This window comes from Meriones unguiculatus, chromosome 1, assembly GCF_030254825.1.
Source record: "Meriones unguiculatus strain TT.TT164.6M chromosome 1, Bangor_MerUng_6.1, whole genome shotgun sequence".
Lineage (NCBI taxonomy): Eukaryota > Metazoa > Chordata > Mammalia > Rodentia > Muridae > Meriones > Meriones unguiculatus.
In genome coordinates, this window is record NC_083349.1 from 22,772,551 (window position 1) to 22,788,341 (window position 15,791).

The window sequence follows — 15,791 nt, forward strand, 5'->3', positions numbered from 1 at the left end:
GCTGAATTGCGAGTCATTCATGTTTATTGTAAAATGCTCTACGAGAAGAAGTCCTTGAGAAACAGTACCTAGATTTTTATTTGTGATGATGTTTTTTGAGTAGCTTTATATGGTGAGTGGACAATTGTATTTTAATTGTCATTTTTATGACCTTTGTTGGCAGATTTTATAGGCAGAATTTGACTCATTGATCACTGGTTTTTTTCCTGGTTAGTTTCTTATAGTTTTTAGGCCACTGGTGTAATGATCCTGTTTCACTCCTTTTGACTGACACCAAACTGTAACAGGCAATTTATTCATTGTTGCCTGTTGCACAACAGAGATGTTGTGAATTGTGAGCTTGTGCCTGACTGTGCTAGCATGCCTGCCTTCTCTGGGAATATAGAGACAAACTTGGAGTCAAGTCACACAGTTTAGAACAGTAGCTCATCTGTTTGTGCTGGCATTTACTCAACTAAGCTTTGGAGAGTATGTGACAGGAAGGAAAACTAGGGCTTGTTCTGCTGCTTGGTAGTCAGAAACCCCTGTTGGCTATGGCTGCATATGGTAGGAAATTACCAGAGCTTGGTTTAGGAATAGGAGAGCTGCATGTTCCTTCTCTCCCTGCAGACTTTTTTCTGGGCTTTTAAGCTAGAGCAACAACTGCCTTGTCTTGTGGGAATAGGCCTGCACTCTTGCTGTCATTCCTAGACACTGAGGATTGTTTTTAGCAGCCTACTGAAAAACTTTAGCCTGTTGTGTCCCCGTTGCCTATAATCCCGGGGGCTTTGGGAGGTGGGAGTTATCTTAGCAGGAGGATCAGGAGTTCAGAGCCAGCCTTGCTACATAGTGAAGTAAGCTTGGGACCAGCTTGGCGTACATGAAACCCTGTCTTCAGAAACCTAACCAAAACAAACAAAGTCCCAACTGAGTACAGTTGTGTAGGAGTACTTAGAAGTTTTTAACAGATTAAGGAAAAAGAAATCAAAGTGGATATGGTGGTATATACCTGGAGACAGTTCTGGGCAAGCTTGGGCTTTTTTTTTTTTTTTTTTTTTTTTTTTTTTGAGAACAGGTTTCTCTGTATAGCCTTGGCTGACCTGGAATAGATTTGTAGACCACGCTGGCCTCGAACTCACATAGATCTGCCTGCCTCTGCATCCCTGAGCACTGCGATTAAAGGCACGTGCCATCACAACTGGCTCCAGCGTGGGTTTCTTAGATCTTGAATAGAGTTAGAATAGATTTTAGGGACTCTGAAAGCCCATTATAATTGAAGTCCCTCTTATCTGTAGTAATTAACTTTTCAGAATTTTGTGTTATCTGTTCATTTTAAGAACCATTTTCTGTCCCTGGTCTTCTCCAGCCAAGGCAGTTGATTTGCCCCAAGGCTATCTACTGTTTAAGGTCCATGAAATATGCTTTTGGGCTTAGCAGTGAGAGCTAAATATAACCATAGGTTATTGCCATCTCCTGAAAGCCCCTAAACAAGTTCATGTTGTAGGGTGTTTTTTTTTCTTTGGAAAAAACTTAGTTAAAAATAGTTGTGGTAAGCCGGACACAGTTCGCACAGTGGATCACTGTGAGTTCGAGGACAGCATGGTCTACAAAGCAAATCCCAGGACAGTCAAGGCTACACAAAGAAACCCTGTTTTGAAAAACAGAAAACAGTAACAACAACAAAAAAATGGTTGTGTTGTTTATATTAACCTTAGCATAAAATAGATAGGTCTTAGAATCACACACTAAGTTGAAAAGCCCTGATTTTCCCAAGAGGGCAAGGGACACTTAGTGGGCAAGGTCTCACCTTCAAGCCTGCCAACACGAGTGATTCCTGAGACCCTCATCGCAGAAGGAGAAACTGCATTTTGCCAGGTGGTCCTCTGACCTCCACATGTGCGCAGTGGCACATCACCTTACCAATGCTAGGAAAATTGTTCCAAGATTTTGATAATATCATAGGAACAGTAGGTCAGAAAATACTGGTTTGCAGGGAGGCATCTGAGCATTGCCATTTAGTGCTGAGAACTTTCATCCTTGGTCCTTCTCCCTTTTAAGGTACACAAGGGTGATTAAATGGTCCCAGCTCTAGGAAACCAGATTGAAGATTTACAAGTTTTTAATTGAACTTGTGGAATTTGTTTGAAAATAGGAAATCATGGTCAGAGTTTTCAAATATCCCGAGAGAATACACCAAGACTCAGATGAGCACAGTTGTATCATCTGGCAGCCTTCTGTATTCACTGAACTTTTCCTTCTGTGTATTCTTTTACAGGGGTGGTCTCAGTAACATGCTGTTCCAGTGCTCCTTGCCAGACTCCATAGCCAGTGTTGGTGATGAACCTCGGAAAGTGCTCTTGCGATTGTATGGGGCGATTTTAAAGATGGTGAGTTCAGGGTTCACCTGGGAGGGGGTGGTCCACTGACATTTTCACTCTTTCCTAAGATACCTGCAAAAAAATCCTAAATACTATAGACATGTACTAAAGATACTTACTGCTTTTGTTTTAATTGGGCTGTACACTTGGCTTATTGTTTATACTCTATGACTTATTTTTTTTAATCTAATATTAATTAGCAAATTAGGACTCTAGGGAAGTCATAAGGTTGGCCTGACTCTGGTAGTGATTTCTACATTGAATGTTGCAGCTCATTCTTAGATGATGAATTCTAACATGCAGAAGGTATTTTGATTAACCAGCAATATTTTATCCTGTATGTACAATTTTTATTTAAACATTTTTATTTTAGTTAAATGATTTTTATCTAAATTTTTTTATTTTGTTTTAAGATATTTAAAATTTTCATTTAATGGGTGTTTGCCAGCTTGTGTTTGTGTACCATGTGCATGCAGTGCCTGTGGAGACCAGAAGAGGGCGTCAGATCCCCTAGAACTGGGGTTACAAATGGTTGTGAGCTATATGTTGGTGCTGGGAATTTTACTCATGTCCTCAGCAAGAGCAGCTGCTCTTCCGGAAAGTATGTGCATGAATATGCTGTTTGAATTATTTGAGTTTTAAAGAGTGCTATAGTTGACAAAGCATGACCTCATTGCAGGCGAATGGTTGAATTTAGTAACACTTCTCTGAGAGTTCTTTAAAATTTTGAATTTGTTAGATTCATAATCTTTGCATTTTATTTTGGTTTTTTATTGAGGCCCATTTCACTCTAGCCCATGAGGTCCTGGACCCCACTATATTAATCCAGATTCACCTTATACTTCAGATCCTCCTGTTTTTGCCTCCTGAATTCTGTGGTTATAGGCATGAGCCACAAGGCATGCTGCCAAACTGTAGCTTTGTTTTTAAATCTATTTTGTGTGTATGGGTCCTCTGCATGCATGTATGTCTGCATCACATGCATGCCTGGTTCCCTTAGAGGCCAGAAGAGGACATCAGATTTCCTGGGTCTGGAATTACAGAACTTTGTGAGCTGCCATGTAGGTGCTGGGAATCGAACTCTGGTCCTCTAGAAGATGACTAGTGCTTTCAACCACTGTCATCTCTCTAGCCCAAAAGTAACATTTAAAAATTTAAAGCATTTTTTTTAAATAATTGGTATCCTTTAGGCACATTTAATGAATGAATCAATCTTAAATTTTTTCCTTTGAATATCAGTCTAATGTGTTCCACTCTTGATCTTTTTTAGCGTTTTCCATTTTAGCAGTACTTTTTAAATACTTTAATAAATCTAATCTATTATCGAATCTGACATTTCTACACACAGTTTAAGTAGAATCATTTAAAATAATTTTATATGTGTGGGCATATTGCCTGCATGTATGCCCACTAGGTGTGTACCTAGTGCCCAAGGAGACTAAAGAGGGTTGTGGATCCTCTGAAACTGGAGTTTTAGGTATGCTGTGTGAGCTGCCATGTGGGTGCTAGGAATTGAACCCAGGTCCTCTGGAAGAGCAGCCAGTATCTTTAACCACTGAGCCATCTCTAACCCCAGTAGAAGCATTTTTAAATGCTCACAGTATGTCCTTTCATGTGTTACACTAAAACTTTTATTTTCTTTTTTGAGACAGGATCTCTACACTGTAGCCCAAGCAAGCTAACCTCAAATTTACAGCAATGTTCCCATCTTGGCCTACTGAATACTGGGATGATAGGCCTGAGCCACCATGCCCAGACCGTGCTGCAGTGATGAGAGTTTTGAAATGCTCTGCAACTGTCTAGTAGGATTGTCACCACCTACGTACATGTGAATGTCAGGCACTTGAAATGTGAGAAATGTGTGATGACCTGAATTCTACCTTCTATTCACTCTCACATGCAGTTGGTCAATCTACATCATGTGCTAGGTACCGTGTGAACGACTTTGCAGAAGCCAGCTTCCACCTTTCCCTACCAAAACTTAATTCGTGGTTAGTTGTTAGTCATCTGTTTCTTTTGGAATTGTAACAGCCTGGAAGCCTTAAAGTGGTTAAGATAATGCAAATGTCTGGAAACACAGGTTTTTTTTCAAAAAGAATTTCATGCCTTAGTTTATTGGGAAAAACAATACTGTTAGTTAACTAAAAAATAAAAAGCAAAATGTGGGCTAGCAAGATGGCTCAGCAGGTAAAGGTGCCTGCTGCCAAACCAGATGACCCTGAGTTCAGTCCCTGGGACCTACGTGGTACAAGTAGAGAGCCAAATCCTGGAAATTGTCCTCTAAGAAAAAATAATTTAAAAAAGCGGAATAGTTAAAGCTATTTAAGGTAGAATTAATCTTTACCATTTAATAGAGTAGAATGTTTTACAAACAGACCATTCAAATTTGGGGAGAGGTACATATTTCCAGTTTTTTTTTTTTTTGGAAGCTGTTAAATTATCTTTTATTTCTGAAGCCATATCCACTATAAGAGGTGGAGACTTGCCAAGCTCTGAGTAGAAAGGTCCATGTGGTTCCTTAGCAGATAAGAAGCATATACCATCTCACATTTGATGTAATAGACAATAAAACAGTTTTTGATGGAAAAAAGCTATTCATTTGTTTCATAGATGGGAATCTTTATTTTCATATAATTAGCTTAAGTGCAGTCTTTTCATTGAAGTTTAAATGGTAGAGCCATGGACCTATAGCTTTAAATTGCATTTTTTTTTTTTGGTGGGGTGGGGGTGTGTGTCTCAAATTCTGCAGGATTTAGCAGGGAGACTTGCTGCCAGCCTGGAGTTTCAGATATTAATAGCTGTTAGCCATTGGGGATATACTATGAGAACATAATTAGAGGAATCAAATTCAGGCATGCTGAAAAATGACTGTAGTAAGGGAGATAGTAGAAAGAAAACTGAGGAGCATATAAATGAGAGCCAAGCCCAGAAAAGTTAAGTTGAGCTTCCAAAGCATCGTGCCAGGGCTATACCATGGATTTTAATTCTTTGCAGATGTTTTCAACACAATTTTAACTTTTCTGTCTTCTGAAAGTTTGAAATTAACATCTTTTTGGAATAAGCTGAGCTTTCATGAAAGGAAATACTACGGTCTATGGTTAGGGTTTTGTTGTTACCACAGTAACGTTGCCAAAATTCATGGTAAACTGCCATTCCCTCATGGAGCTGAGAAAATAGGGATGTCATTACTTTAGGAAATAATAAATCCCATTGCTTTAGTAAACCTTTTCACTAAAAGAAAATGTAAATAATAGTAGGATACAAATTTTCTGTTTTTTCTCTTTTTTTATCTCTACCACATATGGAAACCCACATCTTTTGTATGTTTATCCAGACACAAATGAAGTGTCTCCCCAGTCAGCTATGTAAAAGTCCTGTGTTTAAAAAGGGTAAGAATAATTTCTTTTGAAAAGATGAGACAAGGTGCACACTATGCAATATTTGTAGGAAAATGTGAAATATGAACATACTGGGCTGTTTTCAACATGGCAGCACAATGTAGTGGCTTTTACATAGCCCATGGTAGCCTTTAAAGGGTCACACCTTTCCTTGAAGAATGTTTGTTGAAGACTATTGCACATTAATGATAGGCTTACTTACTTTTCAGAAAATTTTTTTTATGTTTTGCTTAATTGTATGACTGATTTAATTTAGCATGTCCTTTCTTTCCCTTTCCCCATTCTTGATTTAAGTATTTTGAACTTGTTACTTCTGAGAATCATAAACTAAGTGGAAATATTTAAGTTTATTCTTTGATCAGCAATTGCTTGAGAATTGCTTTTGTTTAAAATAACTGCTTCTTAGCCTTTTCATTTCTCCTCCTGCTATTTTGAGATGCTAAAGTCCTTTGTTTTATAGTGGTAGTGAAGTGACTGCTCTGCTATTCTCTAAGGATTGGTAGCAGAAAATCAAGGTGACTCCTCTGATGGGGTTAAGGCCCACAATTTGTATCCCCCCTCTTCCCCTCATTCTGTATTAGATGGGACATAATGTGAACTTCCCAACTGTGTCTTCAGGTTCTGTTTAGAATCTTTGTGGGTTTTAGGGACTTATGTAAAAGTCCTGTGTTTAAAAAGGGTAAGAATAATTTCTTTTGAAAAGATGAGACAAGGTGCACACTATGCAATATTTGTAGGAAAATGTGAAATATGAACATACTGGGCTGTTTTCAACATGGCAGCACAATGTAGTGGCTTTTACATAGCCCAGCTTCCATTTTTTAATGAAGAGTCTGTTTTTATTAGTTGGATAGGTAATGAAAGTCAAGCTCAAGTATAAAATTGCTGAGAACTAAAGTAGTTTAATAGAAAAATTGTAATTTGAAAAAGTTCAGCCTTTTCCACCTTGGATAGTGATACAGTCATTAAAAGAGAGTGTAGGCCTTCTTTCTAGAGCCAGATATCAGTGTAAGGTGTTTTTTCCTTTCTGGTACTTGGAAGGAACATGAGCTCTGTAGCACCCTTTAGTAAAGAAGCAAGTTTAGCTGAATATAAACAACCAGTTTATTATGTGTCACGAATTGTGGAAGACACAAATGTCAGTATGTATTGTCCATGTGGCAGAGGCTCGGAGGAGTGCCTTGTCCTCCTGTGTCCAGTCTGTAACTGTTAGGCCAGGTCCTCTGCATGAACAGTGAGACTGGCCCTCCCCACTGTGGACAGCTGGGGCTTGAGTGTCTATAACACATCAAAGAGCTCCTTTGAGTACTGTCTGCAAACATGCTTTAGTTTCTTTTTGAATAACAGAAGGCTAATATTACTGCTTGTTTGAATACTAACTATAATATAATTAAAGGTATCAAGGCACAAAGCAGATATGTCTCAGTGATCCAAAGATTACAGTTTGGAACACTGTCCCTTTTGAGTTCAGAAGAAAACAAAATGTCTTCTTATTTTCACTTAACTACAGTTTAAAAATTAAGCCACAGTGAAATAAAGACTAGCTTGTAATAATCGGTGCAGAACTATTGGCTTCTGAGAAATCAGTTGGCCATGAGTATTTCTGCGAAAAATTCAGGTCATACTTTGTGCAGTGACTTTAGAACTGAAGCGGCTGGTGTAGAGCCAGGCCCTGGCATTAAAGCCTGGGAACTACCATCTTTTCCTTGGTCCATTCATGGCATTGTGAGTTCAAGGTGTTTGGCTAACTTTGCTTTACAAAGATTCCCCTGTGCTTTGAAAACAGTGTAATTATATCTGTTTCTGAGGTAGCTGGAACCTCCTTCTTAGAAATGAAACACTCCCATCATGGGCACCCACCCATTGGGCCTGACTGCCATTTCTTAGCTAATGTTCTTCAGATGTTGTTGCCAAATCACTACCTATTAGCCTTTAATACCTGCCTTGGTGCCTTTCGGTAACTAAATAAACCACAGACTGACTTGTCTAATTTTGGCCTATTCAAAGTGTTCCTGTCTTGCTGGTTGTAAATGGTTGGGATTTTAGAACAAAGCCAATGCAGATCTGGTCTCTGGATCATGACTTGACCACAGCCCACCCTCTCTGGGAAGGAATGTGTTGGGGGAGTGAAGGGTGTGGGGGGTAATGTACCACTTTAGCTGTGTGCATGTGTTCTCTGCTGCAGGCTTGTCCATGCGATCGTGCCTGGAGCACTCTGGTTTCCAGGTGACAGACACGATTCACGGTATAGTATGAGATCTCTGAAGTTGGAGCATTCTCTACAGCTTTCATTTCTTTATTTTAGTTTTTGGATTCAAGAAATGCTTTTTAAAAAGAAAATTGTAATGCTTGTTAAGTAGCACCAGCTACAGTTTGTGCTGTTTAAAGAGGTGCAGTGATTAAGATTTCAGAATGTTATATATTGAAATATCACCTTTTCTTTTTGCTTTTTTTTTGTCCAAGGCAAACCAGACCCCAATCTTCTGTTTCCTCAGTAGAAAATGACAAACATTTATTAATTTCAAATTTCATGGCTTTAATTTGAGAATGCAGTCGAAGTACTCAGGCTCTTTCGTCAGCTCCCACACACCATATGCACACACGTCTATTGGGACTGGGGGCAAAGTTAGGCATTTACACTCTTTCTCACCCTCAGCACTGGGTGCCAGTTCCTGTGTGAAGCCTCCAGTTATGTCAGGCCAGAGAGGGGAGACACTCTTGGGAAAATGTTGCTTGCAATCCTTGGAAATGCAAGAAGTCTTAGATCAGTCATTGGCGTATATTCCCAAGGCCTTTCAGAGGCTCTAATCTGTCATCCACATTCATTAAATCACCCATATTAAAGGTAACTAATATCCAGGAAGCTGAACTAGATAATAAGAAGTTATAGTCATAGAAATGACTTGTTTATGTTCCACAAGGTAATTATAGAAGCTTCACTTTAAACCACTGCATTGAGAGCTTGTAACCTGTTCTGCAGAGTATTTTTACAGTGTTGGGAAAAAATTTTTTTCTATTGAAACCAAGAAGGAGGGTTATAGGCATGCATTCCTGAACACCATTTTCATACCAAGGCCCTGGGATGAACATTCTAAAGATCAATACACTGTAATAGGAACATTTACTACTTTCATAGTCTGATTTAAAATATAAAACTAAGCTAAGGATTAGCTCAGTGGAAGAGAATTTGCAAAGCATGTTCAGCCCTGGGAGAAAAAAACCAACCACACAAACAAAAACCTAAATTTCTCTCTTGGAACACTCCTACTCTCCAGAGTTGTTCTTTTCTTTCACTCTGTGTGTGTGTGTATGCACGTGTGTTTGAGACAGGGTTTCTCTGTGTAGCCCTGGCTGTCCTGGTGTGTGCCACCACCACCTGGCTTTATCACTTTTTCTTAATCTGTTTACTCTTTGAAAAAACAAAAGCAATCTGGGTGCTGTAATCCCAGTACTTGGAAAGGCAGCAGCATGTGGCCTTCTGTGTGTTCGAGGGCAGCTTGGTCCGTAAAGCAAATCCAGGACAGCCAAGGCTACCCAGAGAAACCCTGTCTCAAGCAAACAAAAACAAAGGCACCAAACCCATAAAGCCTTAATCATGATTACTGTCATTAAAACAAACAAACAAACAAACAAAACAGTTGAAGCCTGGCATCAAGTGTAGCACTTGCTTTCAAGTACTTCTAAATAGTAGACAGGTATGGAGTGAAAATGGAAGTCTATTATTCCCTTACCTTAGTGGGCAGAATTTATACTTAAAAAAAATATTTTAAATTTAAAACTAGGTCAATAAAAAATCTTTGCAGGGACAGGAGAGACGGCTCAGTGGTTAAGACCACTATACTGGGGCTGTAGAGATGGCTCAGAGGTTAAGAGTACCACCTGCTCTTCTAGAGTTCAATTCCCAGCAACCTCTTGGTGGCTCTCAACCATCTATAATGAAATCTGGTGCCCTCTTCTGGCATGCAGGTGTATATGCAGACAGAATACTGTATAAATAGTTATAAATAAATAAATCTTAAAAAGATAAAAGAAAATAAAAACCCCGCTTTACTGTGTATACAAAGGACCCTGGCTCAGTTCCTAGCACCTATGTGGCGGCTCGCTGCCAAATGTAATTCCAGTTCAGGGGATCCAGCACTTGATAGCCTCAACGTTAAATGGACACACATGTTCAAATCCACACCCAAACAAATTTATACACATAAAACAGAGCCAGGCATGGTGGCACATGCCTTGAAGGAGGCTGAGTTCAAGACCAGCCTGATCTATAAAATGAGTCCAGGGTAGAGAAACCCTGTCTCAAAAAAACAAAAAAAAAAAAAACTCAATAAATAAAATAAAATGAAAACATAGACTAATAAGAAACCTTAAAACCCCTAAATAAATAGATATTAAATAGGGTCAATGAGAGGCTCAGTAAATAAAAGCATTTGCCATGCTACTCTGACAGCCTGACTTGAATCTCTGGGACTCAACAGTGGAAGGAGAGAGCCACACACAGATAATAAAATACCTGATGTTAAAATTTAAGTTAGTTTCTTTTAACCTGAAAGGTAATTTTAACTTTCAAGTTAGTTGGAGGAAAATATAAAGTTGTACTAAATGTTTATGCAGTGTATTTTAACACCTGCCTTAAATAAAATTGTGCCACCAAAGTAAATTGGTGTAGATTCTAAAATCCTGATTTGCTTCCCGTCTCTTTGGGACTCTCACACAGAGTAGGCATCTGCTTGGTGCACTTTAGGATGTGTCTGCCTTTCCATGAGTTCATGGCTCTCTGTGTCCCTGCTCTGAGATTTCTTGTCCTTTCTCCTGGGTACAAACTCATTCTGTACTGAGGAAACAGAACACGGGACTGCAGAAGTCCATCTTGCCTTTGTGATGGTGCTCTCATGGTATAAATCACAGGTTCCATTCAGAATGGGGTGGGGTGGCTGAGTGCGGGGAAAGAAGCAATGGAATTTATGTCTACTTTTTTGTAACACTATGTTAGAAAGGGGTGTTCCTGGGATTAAGGTAGTTTTTATTTTTAGGTAAAGTGACTTGTTTTGGAGAGCACCATTAGACAGGGAAAGGACTTCTGTTAGCTAATAACCTGTTAACTATTTCCCTAAGAAAAGTTAGAGCAGTAACAGCATAAGAATAACAATAGTAGTTTAGGGTTTTGTACAGGTCAAATCCCGTTACAGCAAATTTCATAGGATGTACAAATTCCTTGTTTGTCCTAACTTTCTACAGAGTATTAGTATATAATTATCAGAACATAGAACTTGTTTTGTTTTTGGCTTCCTTGAGGGGGAAAAAAAAGCACAAACACCTTTAAAGAGACATTTAGCCCTATTTGGTCTCCAGATTCACATGCAGTCAGTTCTCCCATCCTGGGATGTGGGCAGCCAGTCAGCTAGGAGGCACTAGGTGACTCTCTGAGCATGTTTGCCCTGTGCAACACAGGACAGTGCTTGCTTGTCCACACCAGCCACAGCAAAAAAGCATCAGGATTTTCTTTGCTTTGGGGGAGCACTAACAATAAAAAGTGAAGCCCCTTCCTCATTAGGCACCCATATACCCCTTGAGATAGACTGCCCGAAACAGCGCAGAGTGCTCTGGGTATAAGGCGCAGTAAAGCTTTCAGACACTGAGCCACTCTCACCTCAGGTTGACACACTGTCAGCTAAGGGACAGGGTTATTGTTACATGTTGGTTTTTGTACCCTTTATTGTAACGGGATTTAACCTGTAACATCTAGATTTTTTCATCAGAGAAATGCAGATTACACAAGTAAATATCACACCATGTGTACTGACTGCCCTGTCTCAGATGCACTCACCGCATGTTATGTTTACTATTGTATATGTGTAAGTACAAGTGTTAGGAGCCTTTTGCAGATAACTTTATGAACATGGATGTTTATTTTGTCTGCTTTTATAAAGAAGTAAGTTAAATGTACTTTTCTATACCAAATGCATTAAGATATCTGTTGGAATGTTATTTGGTATATTTGGTTATTTGGTGAGAGCGGTTGCTTTAAATCACAGGGTGTTTTGAATGCTGCTAGAGTAGCCGGTGTTGCTTAACGTGGCATTTTTTTTTCCTGTCCACACTTTCCACCCTTGGTACAGGTGTTTTTGATAAAGCTGTGGAATGGCAAGGTATGTTTTTATGGGATGTTCAAGAATCTGTTAGCTTTAAATTGTTTTACAGAGGTTTCCTTTACAGGATTCCTTTTGGGTTTGGCTCAGGCAAACCTGATGTAATTGTAAGATACAGTTTTGAAGGCAGCTGAGTGTACAATTTTGATACAACCCTTAAATTTCTGGTTTTATTTTTTCCCCTCCCTTTACTAAGACAGTATTGGTTTTAAAGCACTGGGGTGGGGGTGGCTTGGAAACATGTGACCTGTATGAAGTAGCCCATGCTCTTAATGCCAGTTGATGATCCAGTTTGTTGTTATTGTTAGAAGTGTGATTGCCAGTAATTTGCAATTTCATTGAGGAAAGTGATGTAAATGTATCAGTTATCAGCTAACCCTGAAGCTTTGTTAAAATACAGTCCTCTGCTAGAGGAACAGCTGAGATTGAACTTCGACTGGTTGGAGCAAAGGGCTAGTCTGGGCAATTGGCAGGTGCCAGAGCTCTCCCTAGCTTTTACCACCTGCTTAGTTTAGTGCTTTCCTCTTTGTCCACATTCCTTGCTGCCTGCAGCCCTCCTTAGGCCTGCTGACATTCCTGTTTTGCAGGTTCGCTTGTGAGAACCGCGTAGCTAATTCAGGCAGAGCTTAGAAGGCCCGATTGGAAGTGAGCGCTCTCTAGTGACTTTCCTCTAACAATGAAATTGTGAAAGGTACATGGGGACAGCCACGAGAGGCACAGCCATTTAGTCTCAGCAGCACATCCCTTTCCTTGTAAAAGGGTGAAGCACTTTGAAGGTGTTGGCACAAGTGCTGGAGACTGCTGGTGCCTTTAGACTACGCCGGTCACCCGGGAGGCCAAAAAGCCCTTGTTAAAGATCTGAGGTGTTTTGTGAACACCTGTTCTGTGGTTGCAAAGTTAGTGTCTGCTCAGTGTGCTCCATCTCACCGGAAGTGTTTGCTTTTTCTCATTCATAGAGGTCCTGTAATAAAGAGGGATCCGAACAAGCTCAGAATGAAAATGAATTTCAAGTAAGTAACTGAGTCCCTTCTCATCTGCATGAGCTGTGAACTGGTAGTGCCCAGCCTCACCGCATTGTGGTTTGGCACAATGATCTTTGTTCTTGGAAACTTCTGATCTTTCTCAGAAGAAGGGCTCTGGACCAGTTGGAGCTAGCTCACTGAGGCTGAGCCAGGGCTTCCTAACTCCTGAGGGTAGAGAATTAGATTGTCTGTAGTGGCAATTTCTATGCAGTGTTTGAGATACCGAGAGATGCAGGCTCAGGGATAATCTCTGACACTCTGCTGGGGAGGTACTGGCTTCTCCAGCAGTGTCTCACTATTCTCAGGAAGCAGATCACTGCCTGGTGGTCTCATTAGCACTCTGCCCCTTGAGAAAGTGGCAGTGCTTGTCCCGGGTTTGGTAGCCAGGTTGGAAAGGCTTCTTCCCAGATTCTGAAACAGAGTAACAACACTGAGACACATGCACTTGAGGGAACTTGCATTCAAGGGAACTTGAGACTCTGTGAAATGAGAGTAGGCACTTTTTGAGCATTCTCCTGTCTTTTCAGGCTTCTAGGGAAAGGGGTATTTGTGTATACAAGATGGTCAATGTGACATGGCCAGCTGGCCACCCCTGGAAGCTTCTGAACTGGGAGCTGGTGCTTCCTGCTTTCCCTATCATGTTGCAGCTGCAGTAGCAGAGCTCCCTGTCCCAGAAGTACCCTGCTTTGCCTGCTGGCACCCACATTCTTGTCCATTCCTCCCTGGGGTTTCAGTTGCCATCCTCAAAGAAAGATGATCATGGCAGGCCCTCCCCTTCCTTCTCAGGACCTGCTCCACAGGGAATCTGGCTTTACTTGTGATCTTTGGAGTTGGTGTGCACACAGTTGATTACCGAGTACAGAAGAGTTGATTTTCATGCCTCATTGAGTTCCTTTAATATCGCACCTCCTTGGTGAGATGACTCAGCAGGTGAAGGTGCTTGCTGGCAAGTCTGGCCTGTTTTATCCCCAGAACCCACATAGTGGAAGGAAAGAACAAACTCACAAATTATCCTCTGACCTTTGTATGTGCATGCATATACTTAAAAACACATGTATACATAAATGCAAAAATAATAATTGTCGTTCTAACTATTGCTCCAGAGCCTTGCCTTCCTACAGGAACTTCCCTCATGCCTTCTGTAGGAGAGGACATTTTTCTACCCAGCTACTCACAGGTGGGGCTGCTGCTCCTTCCATCTTTGATCCAGACATTTGCCAACAGAAACTCAGCCCACATGCTGTTTCCTTTTCCTTCACCCTGGTCTTTTGGTTATCTGCTTTTTGCCCTCATTATGCCAAGGTTCTATAACAACCTGTTGGAGTCTGTTCTGGCTCCTGTCATCATGTTGTGGCCCAGATATTCTGTTCTCCACTGCATCACTCCTATTGCAATCCTTCCTTCTGATGTCCTCCAGCAGATTATACCCTGACTGTCTCCAGAAGATGGTGGGAATCATCTTTTCCTTTTAGGGCTTCAACAGTCCACCTCCGATAAACCTCCTAATACTTTGGCTTCTTGAAGATTTGTAATCCAGAGTGTCACCTCCTTAAGCCCTAACATGCTGAACCTAACCACCTCCTTGCTTGCCTTTGTTGCACTGGACCCCACAACCCTGAACTGCTGAACTCTAGAGAATCACACAGCTGGGAGAGTTAGTTCTCCACTGCGGGAGTGCTTCCTGCCTGTCAACCTGCTGAACTTCACCCTTAAGTCTATTTCAGTTATCTGCTTCCTCTTCCCGCTTTCCTGTTCCCACCCTAGGCGTGCAGTATCTTGGCTTCTCACTCCTTATCTGACATCTACTCTAAACCCTATTCTTTGTGTCATCTTTTCCACTGGCTGTCCCTGTGGAGGGAATCTTTCTCTTGTATTCAGTATGTCTTCTTCTTCTTCTTCTTCTTCTTTGGATTACCGTCTCATCATCCTTCATTCCTTCTCCAGGGAACCAGGCCCTCTTGCTGATGTCTTTTCCATCTCAATGCAATCTCTGCTATTATTCCTAATAAAATTTCTCTTTTTATTTTTTGTTTGTTTTGGGTTTGTTTTTGTTTTATGAGATAGGGTTTTTGCTCTCTAAATGAAATGGAGTAGAAAAAAACATCAGGGAACCATTTAAAATTGTGAGAGTGAGTGTTGGTGTATATAATATTTGGTTGTGTTTGTTGCTGGGTAAATGCTAATTTAATATTTTTCAGTTTTTTATCATTTCATGCATGTATATAATGTATCTTTTTTTTTTTTAAAAATTTTTTTAGATTTATTTATGTCTGTCAGTGATTTGTTTGCATGTATATGTGTGCATGTGCCCCGTGTACATGCCTGGTGCCCTCAGAGGTCAAAAGAGGGTGTTAAATCTCCTGAAACTGGAATTAAAGATGATTGAGTCATCATGTGGGTGCTGGGAATTAAACTGACATCTTCTGCAAGAGCAACAAGTGCTCTTAACCTCAAAGCTACCTCTCCACTCTCTATATAATGTATCTTGATCATGTTAGCCCCTTATTCCCCTCTACTCTTTCAGACTTCACCCCGCATGTCACCTCTTTAAAAAAACAAAACAACTCACAGAGTCCACAATCTAGTTGGTGCTGCTGGCATGTTAGAACATGGGCAACCAGCCAGGGTCACATACTTGGAGAAAACTCACTCTCCCTTTCCCAGAAACCATTAACTGCCAATAAATGCTAACAATCCCTCAGCTGGAAGTGGTACCTTGTAACACGTACCCCCTTGGAATGTTGACTGGGTTGATTTTATACAGGTCTTAATGTAGACAGTCAAAGCTACTGTGAACTCATGAGTGCAACAGCCATGTTTTGTTATGAAGACAGCTTTTTATAACATTCCTGCTCATCATCTGGC

General features: G+C 40.5%; 1 protein-coding gene across 5 annotated transcripts in view; it reads left to right on the plus strand.

Moving 5' to 3' along the window:
• Chka (choline kinase alpha) overlaps positions 1–15,791 on the plus strand; it is a 44,729-nt gene that overhangs the window by 11,771 nt on the left and 17,167 nt on the right. For 2 of the 5 annotated variants that reach the window (XR_009591814.1, XM_060383471.1), the window contains exons 2-4: positions 2,255–2,366; positions 11,875–11,904; positions 12,861–12,914. Coding sequence is in view for 4 of the 5 variants with exons in the window: in XM_060383471.1 (XP_060239454.1) it covers positions 2,255–2,366; positions 11,875–11,904; positions 12,861–12,914 (196 nt within the window). In the remaining variant the exon portion in view is untranslated. The remainder of the gene's footprint in view (positions 1–2,254; positions 2,367–11,874; positions 11,905–12,860; positions 12,915–15,791) is intronic. The other 3 variants (XM_060383488.1, XM_021634411.2, XM_021634402.2) reach the window with 2 other exon arrangements.